Source organism: Salvelinus namaycush, chromosome 16, assembly GCF_016432855.1.
Source record: "Salvelinus namaycush isolate Seneca chromosome 16, SaNama_1.0, whole genome shotgun sequence".
In the NCBI taxonomy this organism is placed as follows: Eukaryota; Metazoa; Chordata; class Actinopteri; order Salmoniformes; family Salmonidae; genus Salvelinus; species Salvelinus namaycush.
This window is the reverse complement of record NC_052322.1, coordinates 33,889,689-33,914,795: the sequence shown is the minus strand read 5'-3', so window position 1 is coordinate 33,914,795 and position 25,107 is coordinate 33,889,689. Positions and strand designations below refer to the sequence as shown.

At 46.6% G+C, this 25,107-nt stretch overlaps 1 protein-coding gene across 1 annotated transcript in view; it reads right to left on the bottom strand.

Annotated features, from left to right (window-relative positions):
- LOC120061335 (protein bicaudal D homolog 2-like) overlaps window positions 1–25,107 on the bottom strand; it is a 99,761-nt gene that overhangs the window by 48,659 nt on the left and 25,995 nt on the right. Inside the window, exon 2 of the mRNA XM_039011082.1 lies at window positions 8,875–9,087. Within this exon, the coding sequence (XP_038867010.1) occupies window positions 8,875–9,087 (213 nt within the window). The remainder of the gene's footprint in view (window positions 1–8,874; window positions 9,088–25,107) is intronic.

Below are 25,107 nucleotides of genomic sequence, written 5' to 3'. Positions count from 1 at the left end.
GTCCGCCTTCCGCCCGCTACCTCACCTCCCCTCCCGGTGCCCATAAAGTGCCAGTGGAGGGGTGTCACTATCTCCTGCACATAGTGAGATTTACACTCCAACCCCCTCCATCTAGCCAATTAGCCCTGGCCACCCACCATGCCACTGCACCAGTCCCTGTGTGTGTGTGTGTGTGTGTGTGTGTGTGTGTGTGTGTGTGTGTGTGTGTGTGTGTGTGTGTGTGTGTGTGTGTGTGTGTGTGTGTGTGTGTGTGTGTGTGTGTGTGTGTGTGTGTGTTCACAATGGAGTTGGCTCCTTCAGGCAGGCAGAGCCACACACAAGGACACCAGTCGAGCACCAGTAACAGCACTTTGTTACTGAAGACTTGCTCCCAGCATTAATATGGCTCTAAAATCAGCTTCTCTGTATTCACAGCGAAAGAGCGATGTAAGTGGGGTAAGTACATAGGAATACGTGGATTCATGTGTTCATTAAGTGGGGGCTGATTCTTGTGTTCCTGCAGACAGGAGGTTTTCATGTGTTTACTCAGAAGGGCCTCCTATTTTAGACCTCAATCACACAGCCTAAGTATAAAAACATGTGAGCTACATTTTGGAGAAGGACATCTGGTTTCCAGAAAGCCAATCTTAAGACTAATTTCAGTCCCAGAGCCAAGTAGCAACTGGCCTATATAATGGAGGAATCCGGGATCTGTCGAAAATCGTAAGTCCATGTGAAGTATATGTCATCTTAAGGACTTCTTTGCCCAAATCTCCGTAATAAACACCAGTCTTTAGCTGGCTCAAAGCAAAGTGTTGGGATTCATTAAGCTCTCAACAGACGTTTTTCCAAACAGACGGGGGGGTCAAACAGACGGGGTGTCAAACTCACTCAGAGACGGAGGTCTTCAGACCCTCTCCCCTCCCAGAACTGGAGTAATCGCTATACTTGAGCAGCAAAACGCTGTCGCAGAGTTTAACCAAATCTGCTGAATCCCAACATGGAGGGATTTGAGGAGAGGGGTTAAACAAGGAAGGGTGAGAGAGAGGGGGGGAGACAAAAGGAGAGAGAAAGAATGAAAGAGAGAGACAAAATGGGACAAACACCAAATTGAGAGACTGCATGCAGAATTCTGCAAAAACATCCTCCATGTACAACGTAAAACACCAAATAATTAATGCAGAGCAGAATAAGGACAATACTCGCTAATTATCCAAATCCAGAAAGAGACGTTAAATTCTACAACCACCTAAAAGGAAGCGATTCCCAAACCTTCCATAACAAAGCCATCAACTATAGAGAGATGAACCTGGAGAAGACTCCCCTAAGCAAGCTGGTCCTGGGGCTCTGTTCACAAACACAAACAGACCCCATAGAGCCCCATCACAGCAACACAATTAGACCCAACCAAATCATGAGAAAACAAAAAGATAATTACAGCAAACTAGAATGCTATTTGGCCCGAAACAGAGAGTACACAGTGGCAGAATACCTGACCACTGTGACTGACCCAAGATTAAGAAAAGCTTTGACTGTGTACAGACTCAGTGAGGTTAGCCTTGCTATTGAGATAGCCTGTCTACTCTTGAGAGGTAGGTCTGCCTATGTGCACACCGCCCACAAAATTAGGTGAAAACTGAGCTGCACTTCCTGAACTTCTGCCAAATGTATGACCATAATAGAGAAACATATTTTCATCAAATTACACAGACCCACAAAGAATTCGAAAACAAATCAAACTTCGATAAACTCCTATACACAGTTGACATCATGGAAAAATCAAAAGAAATCAGTCAAGACCTCAGAAAAAATATTCTAGACCTCCACAAGTCTGGTTCATCCTTGGGAGCAATTTCCAAAGGCCTGAAGGTACCATGTTCATCTGTACAAACAATAGTACGCAAGTATAACACCATGGGACCACGCAGCCGCCATACCGCTCAGGAAGTCGAAACATTCTGTCCCCTAGAGATGAACGTACTTTGGTGCAAAAAGTGCAAATCAATCCCAGAACAACAGCAAAGGACCTTGTGAAGATGCTGGAGGAAACAGGTATTTATATCCACAGTAAAACAATTCCTATATCGACATCACCTGAAAGGCCGCTCAGCAAGGAAGAAGCCACTGCTCCAAAACCGCCATAAAAAAGCCAGACTACGGTTTGCAACTGCACATGGGGACAAAGATCGTACTTTTTGGAGAAATGTCCTCTGGTCTGATTAAACAAAAATAGAACTGTTTGGCCATAATGACCATCGTTATGTTTGGAGGAAAAAGGGAGAGGCTTGCAAGCCGAAAAACACCATCCCAACCGTGAAGCACGGGGGTGGCAGCATCATGTTGTGGGGGTGCTTTGCTGCAGCAGGGACTGGTGCACTTCACAAAATAGATGGCATTATGAGGAAAGAAAAATATGTGGATATATTTAAGCAACATCTCAAGACATCAGTCAGGAAGTTAAAGCTTGGTTGCAAATGGGTCTTCCAAATGGACAATGACCCTAAGCATATTTCCAAAGTTGTGGCAAAATGGCTTAAGGACAACAAAGTCAAGGTATTCGAGTGGACATCATAAAGCCCTGACCTCAATCATATAGAAAATGTGTGGGTAGAACTGAAAAAGCATGTGCAAGCAAGGAGGCCTACAAACCTGACTCTGTTACACCAGCTCTGTCAGGAGGAATGGGCCAAAATTCACCCAACTTATTGTGGGAAGCTTGCGGAAGGCTTCCCGAAACATTTGACCCAAGTTAAACAATTTAAAGGCCACGCTACCAAATACCAATTGAGTGTATGTAAACTTCTGACCCACTGGGAATGTGATGAAAGAAATAAAAGCTGAAATAAATAATTCTCTATATAATAATTCTGACATTTCACATTCTTAAAATAACTGGTGATCCTAACTGACCTAAGACAGGGAATTTTTACTAGGATTAAATGTCAGGAATTGTGAAAAACTGAGTTTAAATGTATTTGGCTAAGGTTTATGTAAACTTCCGACTTCAACTGTATATTAGGTGAAATACATCACAGCAGCAATATTGTGACCTGTTGCCACAAGAATAAGGCAACAAGTGAAGAACAAACACCATTGTAAATACAACCCATATTAATTAATTTAATTTAATTTAATTTAATTTTCCCTTTTGTACTTTAAGTATTTGCACATCGTTACATCGCCTTAAAATGACATTCTATTCCTTTGAAACGTTTGTGAGTGTAATGTTAATTCTTCATTTCGGATTTTTTATTTCACTTTTGTTATTTATCTATTGCACTTGTCTTGGTAATGTAAAAACAAATATGAATTGAATTGAGAGAGAGAGAGAGAGAGAGAGCGATGGGAACTCATAGCATGCTTTCTGATTTTCTGTTGACAAAATAAGACTTTGAGAAACTACAGAAATAGGACAGGAGAGAGAGACAGGAGCAGTTTTGGGCTGGTGGTGGGGAGGGGTAGAAAGCCATTCATGGAAAAACACAAAACTATAATAACCTTACTAAGCGTGTACTATTGTATATTCCCCTCTTGTACTGCGCTAGGGCTACACACTGCCCATTTTACATTTGCATTTGAGTCATTTAGCAAACACTCTTATCTAGAGTGACTGACAGTTAGTGCATTCATCTTAAGATAGCTAGGTGGGACAACTAGGGTCTCAGGCATAGTAAGTACACTTTTCCTCAATAAAGTAGCTATCAGCAAAGTCTGTTGGTTCAGAGGAGGGGGGGGCGGGGGTTGGTCGGTCGAGGTGAGGTGAGGAGGAGGATTATTTACGATACTCTTTGAGCGTTTCAGGTGCTTTCGGAGATGGGCAGGGACTCTGCTGTCCTAGCTTCAGGAGGAAGCTGGTTCCACCATTGGGGTGCCAGGACAGAAAAAAGCTTGGACTGTGCTTAGCGGGAGCTGCCCTCCCATAGGCCAAGAGACCCGAGGTGGCAGAACAGAGTGCTCGGGTTGGGGTGTAGGGTTTGAGCATAGCCTGAAGGTAGGGAGGGGCAGTTCCTCTTGCTGTTTTGTAGGTAAGCACCATGGTCTTGTAGTGGATGCGAGCTTCAACTGGAAGCCAGTGGAGTGTGCGAAGGAGCGGGGTGACATGGGAGAACTTGGGAAGGTTGAAAACCAGGCGGCCTGCAGCGTTCTGGATAAGTTGTCCCCTCCTGGATTGCAGTAGGGCTACACTCTGGCCTTCTCCTGTTCCTCCTCAACAGCCAGTGAATCAGAAATCGCTCCTCATTATTCTACCCTTCATCCCTCCTGCCAAGGGAACACAATTCTTCAATCTAAAGGTCCCTCTATCTTTCTTTCTCTCCCTCTCTTTCTGTCTCCCTCTCTTTGTGTCAGACAGAGCTCCCCACCTTGCCGAGGGGGGCTGGGCCCCCTTTCAACCTGCCTGCCCCTCTTGTTATTTCAATCTCTTCACCTCTGGCTCAACCTTGACACACCCACAGTACACACAGGCAAATCCATGCATGTGCACACACACACTCACTGTATACACATTCCTCGATAATTGGCTCTTATCTGTCCCTCCGCAGACAAGAGGGCAGGCGGATGGCACGGCTGGCGCTCTCAGGCAAGGGAGGAATGCCAGATCTGATGTGAGAGGAGAGTCACGCCACTGACGCCAGAGCTGGATGATGGGCACGTGCTGCCAGTCTCAGGACCTAGTGCCTGTACCCTGTGTAATGAGTCCCAGTGCAGCAGCATAAATTTCACCCATTACTAAAGCAACAAGTAACCTGTAACCACAGTAAATGTACTATAGCCAATGTCTGATATATTTGCCTTGAGGCAAAAATGTATACTCAAGTATGATCTGCCTTTCACCAGCAGTGGTTGTTAACCTTTCCCTCCATCACACCACAGCAGAGCACTCACCAGCAGAGCACTCCCTGCTCTCTCCCTCTGTCATTTCAGGCCTGCCCAGATCCCCAGGGTTGCAGTCACAGGACCACATCAATATGACAGCCAAGATGGCGCTAGTTAAATCAGCCTGATCTGTGCCAGTTCACCACAGGGGCTGAAACCATCAGGGTGTGATTAGTCCTGCCTGGACACGCCAAGCAGAGTTCTATCGGTAGCACTGCAGTCACGCAAGTCTGAAACTGTGGTGTAGTAGCCACAGTAAACAGTATCTGGATGTATAGCAAATATATATGGGTGTGTACATTGTGCAAGTGAGGGCAAGTTTGATTAATTGGGAACACTTCAATGCTAGTACAGGTATGTGTATCTGCTGCTACAATTTATTATACTTATCCTGCTGCTCACTCACTTTAACCCTGATTACACATCTGCCACCAGTATCCCTCTAATTTATCACTACTGATAATGATCTTGGCCTAAAATTATATTTTTGGTACTCCAGCCACTGTGGCAGGTAGATTTAAAAATGTACAAGCCACTCAGAATTTTTACCAGCCATGTAACCTACTAACAATAAGTAAATTAGACCAACTTTTATGCATGTGTACAGTGTTTTCTAAAATGAACCTACTAACAATGTAACCTGCTAACAATGTAACCTACTAACAATGTAAGTAAATTAAACCAACTTTTATGCCTGTGCACAGCGTTTCTAAAAATAAATCTTTCACTCAGCTCTTCAGGTGCGTACAGCCCCCAACCAGGCAGTGTTGCAGCGCAAGGTGGGATATATAGGATTCCCTTTGACTTTGTGCGATTATTTCACCAGCTATGAAAAGAAAATTACAGAAATACTTTGAAAACAGCTACTGCAGTATTTAATTTACTATACATGTGACTCGTTTCATGAAACTAGGCACATGTCACACGTCGCTACTTCACAGGAGAGGCATTTGAACGTAAACATTTATTTTGGGGCAGAAATACCTTCTGGAACATGTGAAATTTCATGTGCCTTATTAACAAACTTGTATACCATTGTTAAATTACAAGCCTTGTTGGTTTATACATGTAAAAAGACAGGAACCTTCCCACTAGCCATAATTGGCTGAGATAATGGATGGGCAGAAATGCCGGGAGATGAGTTTGGATTGGTCTGCCATGTAGCTCGCTTCTGTCTATAACATGAGCGGTTCAGTATGTGTTGACAGTCCTCATACTACAGCTATGACAATGTTTGTATTGGTAGTAGTATGAGTTGGGGTTATGTCCCAGCTAGCACAGTGGATCTGGGCCGATTCCGGCTGAGAGTCGGGGCACTCGGGCCGACTTCATGTGGGTGTCTGGGCCGCCTTCGGCAGTATTACTTATGGCTAGGATGTGGGGATTGAGCTCGGGCTGATTCCGGTGTGAGTCATCTGGCCCAAATGTATTACTTGGGGCTCGGGACGATTCCGGTGAGAGTTATCTGGCCCAAATGAATATATTACTTGAGGCTCGGGCCGATTCCGGTGATAGTTATCTGGCTCAAATATATTACTCGGGTCTCGAGCCGATTGGGGCTACTCTCTGGCAGATGATTACATGGGCTGCTTTTTATAATTAGCATTTCAATATTTATTTTTCCATATTTTCTCATTGTTTCTGTGAACAAAAAATACAATCAACATTTAAATGAAATTCTTTAAGAGTCCTGTGTAGTATTTTAGTATTTTGATACTTTATGCAAGGCAATTGATAAGCATTAAAAACTTTGTGGATGGAGCCTCCCGAGTGGCGCAGCGGTCTAAGACACTGCATGTTGCTACAGATGCTGGTTCGAGACCCATGCCAGCCGCGCCCGGGAGACCCATGAGGCGACGCACATGAGTTAGAGGAGGGTTTGGCCGGCCGGGATGTCCTTGTCCCATCATGCTGTAGCGACTCCTGTGGCGGGCCAGGCGCATGCACGCTGACACGGTCACCAGGTGTATGGTGTTTTTTCCGACAAAATGTTTTTTTGTGGATGGGTATAATTTGCATGTATAAAATTTATAATAGTAATATTTAAAATGACTTAATCTGGTAATTTTGTATACATTTATTTACATTTGCATCGGGCTGCTTCTGGGGGGATTCTGGTAAGATGCCGGTCAAAGTCGGCTGAATTCCGGTAGACGAAAAAGGTCCGATGTACTTGGGCCGATTCTGGGCAGTCATTGAGTACTTGGGCCGATTCTGGGCAGTCATTGAGTACTTGGGCCGATTCTGGGCAGTCATTGAGTACTTGGGCCGATTCTGGGCAGTCATTGAGTACTTGGGCCGATTCTGGGCAGTCATTGAGTACTTGGGCCGATTCTGGGCAGTCATTGAGTACTTGGGCCGATTCTGGGCAGTCATTGAGTACTTGGGCCGATTCTGGGCAGTCATTGAGTACTTGGGCCGATTCTGGGCAGTCATTGAGTACTTGGGCCGATTCTGGGCAGTCATTGAGTACTTGGGCCGATTCTGGGCAGTCATTGAGTACTTGGGCCGATTCTGGGCAGTCATTGAGTACTTGGGCCGATTCTGGGCAGTCATTGAGTACTTGGGCCGATTCTGGGCAGTCATTGAGTACTTGGGCCGATTCTGGGCAGTCATTGAGTACTTGGGCCGATTCTGGGCAGTCATTGAGTACTTGGGCCGATTCTGGGCAGTCATTGAGTACTTGGGCCGATTCTGGGCAGTCATTGAGTACTTGGGCCGATTCTGGGCAGTCATTGAGTACTTGGGCCGATTCTGGGCAGTCATTGAGTACTTGGGCCGATTCTGGGCAGTCATTGAGTACTTGGGCCGATTCTGGGCAGTCATTGAGTACTTGGGCCGATTCTGGGCAGTCATTGAGTACTTGGGCCGATTCTGGGCAGTCATTGAGTACTTGGGCCGATTCTGGGCAGTCATTGAGTACTTGGGCCGATTCTGGGCAGTCATTGAGTACTTGGGCCGATTCTGGGCAGTCATTGAGTACTTGGGCCGATTCTGGGCAGTCATTGAGTACTTGGGCCGATTCTGGGCAGTCATTGAGTACTTGGGCCGATTCTGGGCAGTCATTGAGTACTTGGGCCGATTCTGGGCAGTCATTGAGTACTTGGGCCGATTCTGGGCAGTCATTGAGTACTTGGGCCGAGTCCGACACCGGGCCGATTCAATCAGTTCTGGCCCCCTGGAAGAGGGCCGCTTCAGGGCTCATTCCTCATTGCTAGCTGGGGCTGGTTCATTGTTTAGCTAGCTAGCTTTCACCTGGATTCACCTGATCAGTCTATTTCATGTAAAGAGCAGGTGTTCATAATGTTTTGTACACTCAGTGTATATTCTTGTGTATTTATTTTTTTCCGATGTGCAATAGAACTGCATTGTTGAGGAAGAAATTGAAGAGCTTGATGAGCTTGCAAGCAAGCATTTAACTACTGTTTACACTTGCTGTATCCTGTGCACGTGACAAATCAACTTTGATTTTATTTGTGAAGGTGAAAGAGTGTGTGTGTGCCAGCGATTGTGTAGTTGAGCATGTGCGAGTGTAATTTTGATTGCATTCATGCACATATTGTAAGGATCTGATCTCATATACCCAGTCTATACCTATTATCAAATCCAATCACAAATGGTCCAACAAACTAATCCAGTCATGGTTAGTGATGGTTAACTAAAATCTAGATTCAATCAAGTTATGATTACATATACTGAGTTTAGACAGGCAGCGCAATTCTGATCTTTTTTTCACTAATTGGTCTTTTGACCAATCAGATCAGCTCTGAAAAAGATCTGATGTGAAAAGATCTGATGTGATTGGTCAAAAGACCAATTAGTGGAAAAAGATAAGAATTGGGCTGCCAGTGTGAACGCAGCCAATATGTCTTTTGTGCATCGAGGCTACACCCATCCAGATATCAGGAAGCATTTTTAATACCAGGTGCAGATGGGGTATATTAGTCTGTATGCAAACTTGTATCTACAGTAGATTGTGGCAACTGAATCTATTCTTTCTCCCTCTTCTTCTCGTCTCACCTCTCTCATCTCCTGGGTGATGGAGGCCAGGCGTTCGTTCTCTGACTGGGTGTTGGTGAGGACATTACGGGCCTGGCGGAGCTCCGTCTGCAGCTCCAGGACCCGCTGCTCGTAATAGGCCTCCTTACACACCGCCTCCTGGATCAGAGACTCCTCCCTGCTTTCCCCATCTGCAGCCACCTTCTTATGGTTGGAGTAGACTTGCCCAAACGCCTGGAGAGAGAGAGAGGTCAGGGTTTGATGAATGAGCTATTTTTCCCATTTGGAATTTCTGCCATTTCGAAATGAGCCTACTTTTACAGCTGAGGTTCAGCTGGGGACAGAACAGAGGAGAGAGAAGTGTTGCACCAATAACCCTGCCTCCTAAAATAGTCTACCCTGGAGAGAGAACCACTCAGTCATAGCAGTTTCCATCTGGACGCCGTCATCGCCCTGTCCCGCCTCTATCCCGCCATCATTCTCCTCTCCTGCCCCTACCGACCTCACTGCTCTCCCTCCCCCTTCCTCCCCGCTCCACATGCTCACCAGAGACTTAGAAGAAGGCAGTTCTAATAAAACAGAAGATTTAGGCTGTAGGAAACCCCCTGGACAAATACCACCATCCCTCTCTGATTATAGAATTTAGTCTAATGCTCTTAAGGTCATTTAGGAGTACAGGCATATCAAATGAGGAAATCATCCAAATTCCCCAGATTGAAAGTAGCAGATGGAGTTTAGAAAGGGAAGATGACTACTACCTCAGGGACACGAGGCTGGAGTGTCAGCAGGTTGGACATTATTGGGATGACTCATGTACTGGAGGTAGCTCTTCAGGGTAGTCACTAGCTGGCATAGCCACAAAGTCAGAAAATCTGATTTTAAACCTAAAATTAACCTTAACCCTAACCACACTGCTAACCTTACATTTTTGTTTCATGATTTTTTACGATATATAATTTTGACTTTGTATATGGGCCATCTAGTGGAACTCCTTCAGCTCTGCCTCCAGGACAAGATTAATCCCAATAAACGTCAACCTGCATAGTGTAGAGTGTGACAGTGTAAGACGGCTTGTATTCACTAGTCTGTTTTGTTTCACTGATTCTATTGGTCTTTAGTGGCTTGGGGTGGGTGACGGAGTGTTTATTCACTATTAATGGTTGCCGCTCTCTGGACTTTGGCCTTAATTTCTTAATAGACCACGAGGCAGCCCTTTTACAGTGCCCGTTCAGAAATGTCCAACTACACAGAGAGACTCTAGGTTAGGAGTCTCTCGCTCCCTGTGTCTCCATCTCTCGCTCCCTGTGTCTCCATCTCTCGCTCCCTGTGTCTCCATCTCTCGCTCCCTGTGTCTCCATCTCTCGCTCCCTGTGTCTCCATCTCTCGCTCCCTGTGTCTCTCTCTCTCGCTCCCTGTGTCTCTCTCTCTCGCTCCCTGTGTCTCTCGCTCCCTGTGTCTCTCGCTCCCTGTGTCTCTCGCTCCCTGTGTCTCTCGCTCCCTGTGTCTCTCGCTCCCTGTGTCTCTCGCTCCCTGTGTCTCTCGCTCCCTGTGTCTCTCTCTCTCGCTCCATGTGTCTCTCTCTCTCTCTCTCTCGCTCCATGTGTCTCTCTCTCTCTCTCTCGCTCCATGTGTCTCTCTCTCTCTCTCTCGCTCCCTGTGTCTCTCTCTCTCTCTCGTTCCCTGTGTCGCTCTCTCTCGCTCCCTGTGTCTCTCTCTCTCGCTCCATGTGTCTCTCTCTCTCTCTCTCTCGCTCCATGTGTCTCTCTCTCTCTCTCTCTCTCTCTCCCTGTGTCTCTCTCTCTCTCTCGCTCCCTGTGTCTCTCTCTCTCTCTCGCTCCCTGTGTCTCTCTCTCTCTCTCGCTCCCTGTGTCTCTCTCTCTCTCTCTCGCTCCCTGTGTCTCTCTCTCTCTCTCGCTCCCTGTGTCTCTCTCTCGCTCCCTGTGTCTCTCTCTCTCTCTCGCTCCCTGTGTCGCTCTCGCTCTCTCTGTCTCTCTCGCTCTCTCGCTCCCTGTGTCTCTCTCTCTCTCGCTCCCTGTGTCTCTCTCTCTCTCGCTCCCTGTGTCTCTCTCTCTCTCTCGCTCCCTGTCTCTCTCTCTCTCTCTCTCTCGCTCCCTGTGTCTCTCTCTCTCTCTCGCTCCCTGTGTCTCTCTCTCTCTCTCGCTCCCTGTGTCTCTCTCTCTCTCTCGCTCCCTGTGTCTCTCTCTCTCTCTCGCTCCCTTTGTCTCTCTCTCTCTCTCGCTCCCTGTGTCTCTCTCTCTGTCTCTCTCTCTCTCTCGCTCCCTGTGTCTCTCTCTCTCTCTCGCTCCCTGTGTCTCTCTCTCTCTCTCGCTCCCTGTGTCTCTCTCTCTCTCTCGCTCCCTGTGTCTCTCTCTCTCTCGCTCCCTGTGTCTCTCTCTCTCTCGCTCCCTGTGTCTCTCTCTCTCTCGCTCCCTGTGTCTCTCTCTCTCTCTCGCTCCCTGTGTCTCTCTCGCTCTCTCGCTCCCTGTGTCTCTCTCGCTCTCTCGCTCCCTGTGTCTCTCTCGCTCTCTCGCTCCCTGTGTCTCTCTCTCTCTCTCGCTCCCTGTGTGTCTCTCTCTCTCTCGCTCCCTGTGTCTCTCTCGCTCTAAAAATAATACTCATCCTTCCATTACATATTTAATTTCCAATGCCCAACAGCAGTGATTTATCCGACAGAGATTTAAATTTCTCAGCTGGACTACAATCCCCATGTCTGGATTCGCCTGAGTCAATCAGACATTTGACCTTGCTTTAAGCCTGTTCCCCGGGCGCCGAAGATGTGGATGTCGATTATGGCAGCCCCCCACATTTCAGTTGAAGGCATTCAGTTGTTCAACTGACTAGGTATCCCCCTTTCCCTTTACTCTCCTCTCTGACCCCGACCCACACTCTACACATTCACTCTACACACACTCCACACACTCCACACATTCACTCTACACTACACACACTCCACACATTCACTCTACACACACTCCACACACTCCACACATTCACTCTACACTACACACACTCCACACATTCACTCTACACTACACACACTCTACACATTCACTCTACACTACACACACTCTACACATTCACTCTACACTACACACACTCTACACATTCACTCTACACTACACATTCACTCTACACATTCACTCTACACTACACATTCACTCTACACTACACACACTCTACACATTCACTCTACACTACACACACTCTACACATTCACTCTACACTACACACACTCTACACATTCACTCTACACTACACACACTCTACACATTCACTCTACACTACACACACTCTACGCATTCACTCTACACTACACACACTCTACGCATTCACTCTACACTACACACACTACGCATTCACTCTACACTACACACACTCTACACTACACACACTCTACACTCTACACTACACACACTCTACACTCTACACTACACACACTCTACACTCTACACTACACACACTCTACGCATTCACTCTACACTACACACACTCTACACTCTACACTACACACACTCTACACATTCACTCTACACTACACACACTCTACGCATTCACTCTACACTACACACACTCTACACATTCCCTCTACACTACACACACTCTACACATTCCCTCTACACTACACACACTCTACACATTCACCCTACACATTCACTCTACACTACACACACTCTACACATTCACTCTACACTACACACACTCTACACATTCACTCTACACTACACACACTCTACACATTCACTCTACACTACACACACACTACACATTCACCCTACAGATACACTACACACACTCTACACTACACACACTCTACACATACACTCTACACTACACACACTCTACACATTCACTCTACACTACACACACTCTACACATTAACTCTACACTACACACACTCTACACATTCACTCTACACATTCACCCTACACATTCACTCTACACTACACACACTCTACACATTCACTCTACACTACACACACACTCTACACATTCACTCTACACACACTCTACACATTCACTCTACACTACACACACTCTACACATTCACTCTACACATTCACTCTACACTACACACGCTCTACACATTCACTCTACACTACACACACTCTACACATTCACCCTACACATTCACTCTACACTACACACTCTACACATTCACTCTACACATTCACTCTACACTACACACACTCTACACATTCACTCTACAGTACACACACTCTACACATTAACTCTACACATACACACACTCTACACATACACTCTACACTACACACACACTCTACACATTCACTCTACACTACCCACACTCTACACATACACTCTACACTACACACACTCTACACATTCACTCTACAGTACACACACTCTACACATTCACTCTACACTACACACACACTCTACACTCTACACTACACACATTCACTCTACACTACACACACTCTACACACACACACACTCTACACATTCACTCTACAGTACACACACTCTACACACACTCTACACATTCACTCTACAGTACACACACTCTACACATACACTCTACAGTACACACACTCTACACATTCACTCTACACTACACACACTCTACACACACTCTACACATACACACACTCTACACATTCACTCTACAGTACACACACTCTACACATTCACTCTACACTACACACACTCTACACATACACTCTACACTACACATACACTCTACACTACACACACTCTACACATTTACTCTACACTACACACACTCTACACATTCACTCTACACATTCACTCTACACTACACACACTCTACACATTCACTCTACACATTCACTCTCCACTACACACACTCTACACATTCACTCTACACTACACACACTCTACACATTCACTCTACACTACACACACTCTACACATACACTCTACACTACACACACACTCTACACATTCACTCTACACTACCCACACTCTACACATTCACTCTACAGTACACACACTCTACACATTCACTCTACACTACACACACACTCTACACTCTACACTACACACACTCTACACTACACATACACTCTACACTACACATACACTCTACACATTCACTCTACACTACACACACACTCTACACTCTACACTACACACACTCTACACATTCACTCTACACTACACACACTCTACACATTCACTCTACAGTACACACACTCTACACATTCACTCTACACTACACACACACTCTACACTCTACACTACACACACTCTACACATACACTCTACACTACACACACTCTACACATACACTCTACACTACACATACACTCTACACTACACACACTCTACACATTTACTCTACACTACACACACTCTACACATTCACTCTACACATTCACTCTACACATTCACTCTACACTACACACACTCTACACATTCACTCTACACATTCACTCTCCACTACACACACTCTACACATTCACTCTACACTACACACACTCTACACATTCACTCTACACTACACACACTCTACACATTCACTCTACACTACACACGCTCTACACATACACTCTACACTACACACACACTCTACACATTCACTCTACACTACCCACACTCTACACATTCACTCTACAGTACACACACTCTACACATTCACTCTACACTACACACACACTCTACACTCTACACTACACACACTCTACACTACACATACACTCTACACTACACATACACTCTACACATTCACTCTACACTACACACACACTCTACACTCTACACTACACACACTCTACACATTCACTCTACACTACACACACTCTACACATTCACTCTACAGTACACACACTCTACACATTCACTCTACACTACACACACACTCTACACTCTACACTACACACACTCTACACATACACTCTACACTACACACACTCTACACATACACTCTACAGTACACACACTCTACACATACACTCTACACTACACATACACTCTACACTACACACACTCTACACATTCACTCTACACTACACACACTCTACACATTCACTCTACACTACACACACTCTACACATTCACTCTACACTACACACGCTCTACACATACACTCTACACTACACACACACTCTACACATTCACTCTACACTACCCACACTCTACACATTCACTCTACAGTACACACACTCTACACATTCACTCTACACTACACACACACTCTACACTCTACACTACACACGCTCTACACATACACTCTACACTACACACACACTCTACACATTCACTCTACACTACACACACTCTACACATTCACTCTACACTACACACACACTCTACACTACACACACTCTACACTACACATACACTCTACACTACACACACTCTACACATTCACTCTACACTACACACACACTCTACACTCTACACTACACACACTCTACACATACACTCTACACTACACACACTCTACACACACACTCTACACTACACACACTCTACACATACACTCTACACTACACACACACTCTACACTCTACACTACACACACTCTACACATACACTCTACACATACACTCTACACTACACACACTCTACACATTCACTCTACACTACACACACACTCTACACTCTACACTAAACACACTCTACACTACACACTCTACACATTCACTCTACAGTACACACACTCTACAGTACACACACTCTACACATACACTCTACAGTACACACACTCTACACATTCACTCTACAGTACACACACTCTACACATACACTCTACAGTACACACACTCTACACATACACTCTACAGTACACACACTCTACACATTCACTCTACAGTACACATGCGCACGTGACTGTGGATGGATTTTCTAGTTTTACTGCGTTCTATAATAATCCCAGTAATTCCTTCCTATAGAGAAAAAAGGAAATCTGCACTTTAAAATTACAATTATGAAATTGACCTAGTTAAAGACGAAAAAACCCTGTGTAGAACTAGTTCAGCGGTTACAGCCAGACATGACAATGACATCATGTCTAGTGCATGATGGACATCTCACGTGTTGGGGAGAGATAGAGGGTGCAGGAAAGTAGATGGCATCGTTGATCAGATAAACATTTTGGTTGAGAACAACGGTATGCTTTCAATGGAAGCCTGGAATGACTCTAGAAGGGTTGAATGGTTCTGGCTGTAGCATGGAACAAGAAGTCAAGGAGCTCAGGCCACCTACACCTTAGCTAGCACACATACCCACAGGCCTGGAGAGGCTTATGGTTTAGAAGAATGTAAACACAGGCCTCATGGAACTGGAGGTCTCTTATGAACATGTCCCTACATGCCCCTCTGAAGGCCAGCATTGCGTTAGGTGTCCACACAGACTCAACACTGAGCTCATAGACCTTGGGATACCATAATAGATGATAAATGACCAGATTTATAGTCCGTCTACATAATGTATCCATACGTTATGAGTTCTACCACACACACCATACAGTGTGCCCCAAATCTAGCCCCCCTCTCCACCCAAACCTCATCAACCATCTTTGATTAGATTGTCATTAAAAGTAGGGATTAACCAAATCAGAAAGTAGGGGAATCCTATCACTATAATCTGGGTGTTTGTGGTGGGGATTGGGGGGGGGACACTGACCGGGGGGACAGGCAGGCAGGCTTCAAACGGGGGGCACCCAGCCAAATTCTGCTGATCCAAGCCCCTTAATCTCAACCCCTACGTGTTTGGTAACTTTTTTTAGGGGGGGTGGGGAGGTAGGTGCACACGCAATCCAAATCTTAATGCGGAATCCCAGACACCTCAATACAGCACCATATGTTTTAGTTAACTGTGAGAGGATGTGAGTGGGAATTAGCACATTGTGATATGGCCAATAAAATGGGCATACATGATACCACACAAATATCTGTATGGTACGTGACAACTGACACTTAAGAGAAAGAATCAGTCAGATTTATGTGGTACCATGTGAAAACAAGATACAAGCTCCAGCATGCTGAATGGGAGAAGACAGAAGCCTCAGGAGGTTTGGCCCTCTGCAGTGTACAGGGTCTGATTCCACATTAACTCATATATTATGGGATGGATCTAACCAGACTTCCTGCTGGGTTCTGATCCCTATAGGACCCCAGGCAGTCCGCAAGGCACATCATCACAGTTAGCTTCATCATCATGTGATGTTCTGAGGAGGCAGATGTGGTGTCATCTCTAACCTTCCTCTCCATCTGTCTGCTTCTCTTTCTCACCATCTCTTGTTCCATCCCTTTCTATAACAGACAGAATCACAGGGGATATGATTACTCGTCTAATGAGAGAGAAACTTGTGACTAATCTTCAAAGGGTAGGAGATTCGTACGGCTAATGATTTCTGTTTGGACTCTCATGAGTAAGATTTCTAATTAATTAATCACACAAACTTGAAACTCTAGTTACTGGAAATAAAGATCTGGTGCAGACAGAGGCCTGTGTTTGGTATCAACTAGCAGGTTCCTAAAAATGTGGACTGAGTATGACAACCAGGAAATTGGAGAATTTGATTGGCCAACAGATCAGCAAACAAATCCTCCATTGTTCAATAGTTAAGACAGACTCTTTTGTTAGTCAGATCATTTATGATCCTAGACACAGTTCCTGGTCAGGATGACTGACTACTAACTATTTAAGCCCAAAGACCACCTGATTTAAAGCTATACATCAGCTCAGAGAGAAGGTTAGAGTAGGGTACTAGGGAGGGCAGGTTAGAGTAGGGTACTAGGGAGGGCAGGTTAGAGCAGGGTACTAGGGAGGGCAGGTTAGAGCAGGGTACTAGGGAGGGCAGGTTAGAGCAGGGTACTAGGGAGGGCAGGTTAGAGTAGGGTACTAGGGAGGGCAGGTTAGAGCAGGGTACTAGGGAGGGCAGGTTAGAGTAGGGTACTAGGGAGGGCAGGTTAGAGTAGGGTACTAGGGAGGGCAGGTTAGAGCAGGGTACTAGGGAGGGCAGGTTAGAGTAGGGTACTAGGGAGGGCAGGTTAGAGTAGGGTACTAGGGAGGGCAGGTTAGAGTAGGGTACTAGGGAGGGCAGGTTAGAGCAGGGTACTAGGGAGGGCAGGTTAGAGTAGGGTACTAGGGAGGGCAGGTTAGAGTAGGGTACTAGGGAGGGCAGGTTAGAGTAGGGTACTAGGGAGGGCAGGTTAGAGTAGGGTACTAGGGAGGGCAGGTTAGAGTAGGGTACTAGGGAGGGCAGGTTAGAGTAGGGTACTAGGGAGGGCAGGTTAGAGCAGGGTACTAGGGAGGGCAGGTTAGAGTAGGGTACTAGGGAGGGCAGGTTAGAGTAGGGTACTAGGGAGGGCAGGTTAGAGTAGGGTACTAGGGAGGGCAGGTTAGAGTAGGGTATTAGGGAGGGCAGGTTAGAGTAGGGTACTAGGGAGGGCAGGTTAGAGTAGGGTATTAGGGAGGGCAGGTTAGAGTAGGGTACTAGGGAGGGCAGGTTAGAGTAGGGTACTAGGGAGGGCAGGTTAGAGTAGGGTACTAGGGAGGGCAGGTTAGAGTAGGGTACTAGGGAGGGCAGGTTAGAGTAGGGTACTAGGGAGGGAAGGTTAGAGTAGGGTACTAGGGAGGGCAGGTTAGAGCAGGGTACTAGGGAGGGCAGGTTAGAGCAGGGTACTAAGGAGGGCAGGTTAGAGCAGGGTACTAGGGAGGGCAGGTTAGAGCAGGGTACTAGGGAGGGCAGGTTAAAGCAGGGTACTAGGGAGGGCAGGTTAGAGTAGGGTACTAGGGAGGGCAGGTTAGAGTAGGGTACTAGGGAGGGCAGGTTAGAGTAGGGTACTAGGGAGGGCAGGTTAGAGTAGGGTACTAGGGAGGGCAGGTTAGAGTAGGGTACTAGGGAGGGCAGGTTAGAGTAGGGTACTAGGGAGGGCAGGTTAGAGTAGGGTACTAGGGAGGGAAGGTTAGAGTAGGGTACTAGGGAGGGCAGGTTAGAGTAGGGTACTAGGGAGGGCAGGTTAGAGTAGGGTACTAGGGAGGGCAGGTTAGAGCAGGGTACTAGGGAGGGCAGGTTAGAGTAGGGTACTAGGGAGGGCAGGTTAGAGTAGGGTACTAGGGAGGGCAGGTTAGAGTAGGGTACTAGGGAGGGCAGGTTAGAGTAGGGTACTAGGGAGGGCAGGTTAGAGTAGGGTACTAGGGAGGGCAGGTTAGAGTAGGGTACTAGGGAGGGCAGGTTAGAGTAGGGTACTAGGGAGGGCAGGTTAGAGCAGGGTACTAGGGAGGGCAGGTTAAAGCAGGGTACTAAGGAGGGCAGGTTAGAGCAGGGTACTAGGGAGGGCAGGTTAGAGTAGGGTACTAGGGAGGGCAGGTTAGAGTAGGGTACTAGGGAGGGCAGGTTAGAGTAGGGTACTAGGGAGGGCAGGTTAGAGTAGGGTACTAGGGAGGGCAGGTTAGAGTAGGGTACTAGGGAGGGCAGGTTAAAGCAGGGTACTAAGGAGGGCAGGTTAGAGCAGGGTACTAGGGAGGGCAGGTTAGAGCAGGGTACTAGGGAGGGCAGGTTAGAGTAGGGTACTAGGGAGGGCAGGTTAGAGCAGGGTACTAGGGAGGGCAGGTTAGAGTAGGGTACTAGGGAGGGCAGGTTAGAGTAGGGTACTAGGGAGGGCAGGTTAGAGTAGGGTACTAGGGAGGGCAGGTTAGAGCAGGGTACTAGGGAGGGCAGGTTAGAGCAGGGTACTAGGGAGGGCAGGTTAGAGTAGGGTACTAGGGAGGGCAGGTTAGAGCAGGGTACTAGGGAGGGCAGGTTAGAGTAGGGTACTAGGGAGGGCAGGTTAGAGTAGGGTACTAGGGAGGGCAGGTTAGAGTAGGGTACTAGGGAGGGCAGGTTAGAGCAGGGTACTAGGGAGGGCAGGTTAGAGTAGGGTACTAGGGAGGGCAGGTTAGAGCAGGGTACTAGGGAGGGCAGGTTAGAGTAGGGTACTAGGGAGGGCAGGTTAGAGTAGGGTACTAGGGAGGGCAGGTTAGAGTAGGGTACTAGGGAGGGCAGGTTAAAGCAGGGTACTAAGGAGGGCAGGTTAGAGCAGGGTACTAGGGAGGGCAGGTTAGAGCAGGGTACTAGGGAGGGCAGGTTAGAGTAGGGTACTAGGGAGGGCAGGTTAGAGCAGGGTACTAGGGAGGGCAGGTTAGAGTAGGGTACTAGGGAGGGCAGGTTAGAGTAGGGTACTAGGGAGGGCAGGGTCAAAGAGTTCAATCTTCTACTCCAACAACCATCATCCCCTCATCCCTCATCCCTCGCACTCACAAACACACCACCTTCCTCTAAACCTGTAACTATAGAGCAGAGTAGAAAGGGAACGGGTTGCTCTTCATGCTCTCTACCAGGTTTAAACAAATCAATATTTTAAACCTTTAAGAAGCAGAGCCTGTGGTGTCAAACTAAACTCCAGCTGTCTGAGATATTCTATTTTTTCCCTCATGTTCCAATGGGAGAGAAGCAGGCTTCTTGTTAGAGGGGGTTGATCAGGGCCAACACTGCGGTTGGAAGAAGGGAGAGATCCTCCAGAGATACAGCAAGACCTTCAGAAGCAGAAGATCAAACTAGCAGAAGACTAAGTTAAGCCTCTTATCTGTTCTCTCTCTACATGTGTATGCACTGCTGCAGTCCACTGAGAAAGGCCTGTGGTGAACTAATCGATTCCAGTTCTTTTAACAAACATTGCCTCAGGGCCAAACCCTGTTGGAGCCCACACTATCCGGATCAATGCTATTCAGATTTGGATCAGCTTCTCCAATCTCTGACCTTGTGATGATCCTTAAACTCCTGTTTAACCCCACACTGCTATCCCCTCCATCTTCCATCACAAACAAACATACAACAACAAAATGGCCCTGAATGACAACCCCTGTCGTTCTCTCCAAACACCAAGGCAGTGATTTGCTCCTGCAGGTTCACGCTCAAAAACAGTGTTTCTCAATCTCGGTGCACATTTAGTTTTTTGCCCTAGCCCTAATTATTTGAATCACCTGTTTAGTGCTAGGGCAAAAAAGTAAATGTGCACCGCTTGGGGTCCTGAGGACCAAGTTTGAGAAACACTGCTCTACAACGTCTGTAGAGTACGACCTTTCCTCACAAAGGAAGCAGCACAGATCCTGATCCAGGCACTTGTCATCTCCCGTCTAGACTACCGCAACTCTCTGTTGGCTGGGCTCCCCGCTTGTGCCATCAAACCCCTGCACCTTATCCAGAATGCCGCAACCCACCGGATGTTCAACCTTCCTAAATTCTCCCATGTCCTCCTGCTTCTCCGCACACTCCACTGTCTTCCAGTCGAAGCTTGCATCATCTTCCAGACCATGGTGCTTACCTACGGAGCAGCAAGAGGAACTGCACCTCCTTACCTTCAGGCTATACTCAAACCCTACATTCCAACCTGAGCACTCCGTTCCACCACCTCTGGTCTCTTGGCCGTCCCACCCTTACGAGAGGTCAGCTCCCACTCATCCCAGTCAAAGCTCTTCTCTGTCCTGATGGAACAAGCTTCCCCCTAAAGTCAGGACAGTAGATTCCCGGCCCATCTTCCCCCTAAAGTCAGGACAGTAGATTCCCTGCCCATCTTCCCCCTAAAGTCAGGACAGTAGATTCCCTGCCCATCTTCCCCCTAAAGTCAGGACAGTAGATTCCCTGCCCATCTTCCCCCTAAAGTCAGGACAGTAGATTCCCTGCCCATCTTCCCCCTAAAGTCAGGACAGTAGATTCCCTGCCCATCTTCCCCCTAAAGTCAGGACAATAGATTCCCTGCCCATCTTCCCCCTAAAGTCAGGACAGTAGATTCCCTGCCCATCTTCCCCCTAAAGTCAGGACAGTAGATTCCCTGCCCATCTTCCCCCTAAAGTCAGGACAATAGATTCCCTGCCCATCTTCCCTCTAAAGTCAGGACAGTAGATTCCCTGCCCATCTTCCCCCTAAAGTCAGGACAGTAGATTCCCTGCCCATCTTCCCCCTAAAGTCAGGACAGTAGATTCCCTGCCCATCTTCCCCCTAAAGTCAGGACAGTAGATTCCCTGCCCATCTTCCCCCTAAAGTTAGGACATTAGATTCCCTGTCCATCTTCCCCCTAAAGTCAGGACAGTAGATTCCCTGCCCATCTTCCCCCTAAAGTCAGGACAGTAGATTCCCTGCCCATCTTCTGAAAACGTCTTAAACCCTGCCTATTTGAGGAGTATCTTAAATAACTCTCATGGTGCCCCAGAGGTCAGGCGGCTGACCTTGGCTATGCTGTAAGCCTTCGGAACTCACTGACCCATGGTGATTGTACTGACCATGTACTGTCCCTGAACAATACTGGTGAAGAGACAGACAGACCGAGATAAACAACAAGGGGAAATAGAACAAGAGAGAGAGTACAAAAAGCAAGAAAGAGAACCCAGATCTGGAAAAAGTTAATTAATCAAATAAAATACAATATTGACATCAAAGGAAGCTAGCAAGGGGAAAGAGATTAAAATGTTATTGATAGAGAGAGAGAGAGAGAGAGAGAGAGAGAGAGAGAGAGAGAGAGAGAGAGATAAGTTGAGGGACAGTGTCTGACAAACCAATCAACCTGCACATGTTTTCAGGGTTACTGTATGCTTATTGTTATTGTTGAATGTATGGTTATTTTGACACTTGGTTATTGTTGTTACTGTAGTCAATTTTGATTCTCATTTTTATTTTTATATTGTAAATATCCAAAATAAGCTTTGGCAATATGTACATTATTACGTCATGCCAATAAAGCAAATTGAATTGAATTGAATTGAATTGAATTGAATTGAGAGAGAGAGAGAGAGAGAGAGAGAGAGAGAGAGAGAGAGAGAGAGAGAGAGAGAGAGAGAGAGAGAGAGAGAGAGAGAGAGAGAGAGAGAGAGAGAGAGAGAGAGAGACTCTCTCTCTTGTTCTATTTCCCCTTGTCTGTCTGTCTGTCTCTGTCTGTCTCTGTCTCTGTCTCTGTCTCTGTCTCTGTCTCTGTCTCTGTCTCTGTCTCTGAGAGACAGAGACAGAGTAAAGGAAGGACGATCTAAGTGTTTTCTGGCCCCTACATTGCAGTCTCCACAGGGGCTGGATGAATGTGAGTAGCACACTGACCTAGTGACTGGTCAGTCAGCACACACAACACACAACACACAACACACAACACACAACACAAACACACTGCTGTACTGCAGAAAAATAACACAGAAATTGCCAAATGAGCTTAACAACAAACCCAGGACTGTTCACTATGACAGTATCTCTATGCCAGATTCTGATAGCTAAACGAATGGTACACACCCTGGCTGTATCCGATAAGACACCTTTGGGTACGCTCACAGGGCAATACCACGCTGGCAGGGCACAACACACAACACACCCATCAGGCCACCACCACCACCCACAGTACAGCCCAGAAACGTGAGAGAGAAGGTACAGTAGGCACCAAGACCTTTGGACCAGCAACAGAGTGAGACAGAGAGATTTGAAGATAAACATAGCTTCAACTAGATTGATTATGGAAACAAAAATACTGACAACCAGGTTTAAACCAGTTAAATACTGTATTTAACACACACACACACTAACCAGTTTATACAGTAACACACACACACACACACACACACACACACACACACACACACACACACACACACACACACACACACACACACACACACACACACACACACACACACACAGAGGTAGTAGTGTTATATAATGAGAGAGAGAGAGGGCCTGTACTGGTTACTCAGACAGGCAGTCAGTCACATAGCAGTTGATAATAATCAGTGACTTGACCCTGCATGCCTCTGCAGTGCCTCAGCTCCCTGAAGACTGCTCTGTGTTTCAGTGCACGTATACGCAGACTATGCGTTGTGCGTAGGGCCCCACGGCAACTAGGGCCCTCAGAATGTGGTTGTGTATCAGCAGTTTTCCACTTGTTATGTCAGTCACTGACAGTCACTCAATTAGCGCATGTTAGCAGTAATCTGCTTATTCGCAAAAGGGGCCCCTGATACGCATGCGTGGCCCATACATAGAGTGGGCCCTCTAATACACAAAACCAAATCACACATTGGCTAAAGGCAACATTTTTTCAGGGTTATGAGTGTCTTCAGAACAGAGCAGTGGAGAGGGGAGGTTATAGCTAGCCTCGTACAAACCATCCTGATCTCACAAGCTTACATTCTGTTTCACCAGCGGATGGTTCAGGATGATTCATACGAGACAAGGTTAAAGAGAAAAACAGTGCAACTCAGTGGTTCTTCCTGCTTCGTGAATCACAATTCACAAACAGAAACATCCTCCCTCTTTCTCGCTCTCGCTCTTTCTCTTCCTTCCTCTCTGCCTCTCTCTGTCATTCCCGGAGCACTGCACAGACAGTTTTTTCTCTACCTCTCACAGCTTCGAGGTGTGTCTGCAGTTTCTATATTTAGTGCCCATTGCCAAATGCTTACAATTATGGATTTCTACAAGTGTGTTCTTCATAATGGACATACACACACTGACCCTGGCACTTAAGGTTCTCTCACATTCCCTCATTCCCTCTGACAGCATCTGAGGTCATTTCTATTGCTAAACAAAAGAGCTGACCCTGTTTTTCCCTCATCTGCATGCTACTCCTATAAAGCCTTGGTGAGGAATGTTAAGCCTTTCACATGGATATGTGTGGTTCTGCTACTCATGTACCCAGAGAGCAGTGGCACTGGTGGTTGATGTGCTACAGTGATCTCAAAGCCAATGGCAACGTGTTAATGAGTGACAGAGAGCTAATTATCACTTCTGTCTGAATGAGCCTCCTCACCAGCGAGAGAGAGAGAGAGAAAGAGAGAAATGCAGAAAGTAGATTCCTCACATCACAACATGGTTAACGCTGTTCATTCCCTATAGTTCAAACCTCATCTCCTTCATCATGGAACACCTTCAGTAGGCTTTCATCATGTCACATGGAAAACATGTGATCTGGGCTATGTTACCGTGACAACTGGGCCTGTTCTATAGTACATACAATTCTACAGATAGAAATCAAGTAACATATTTTCCCTCCAACTCTCAGCAGATCCAGACATGAGTCATCTATCAGGAGATAAAACGATGATGATCTGATTAACGACGAGGTCCTTCATTGTACGGACCTGTTTCAGAATGAGAGAATCATAATTTCCAAGAGTGAGAGAGAAGGAGACAGAGGGAAGGGAGAGACAGGAAAATGAGAGAGAGGGAAGGGAGAGAGAGAGAAAAGGGAGAGAGAAAAGTGAGAGAGAGAGAAAGGGGAAAGGAGAGAGAGAGAAAACGAGATAAACGGATGC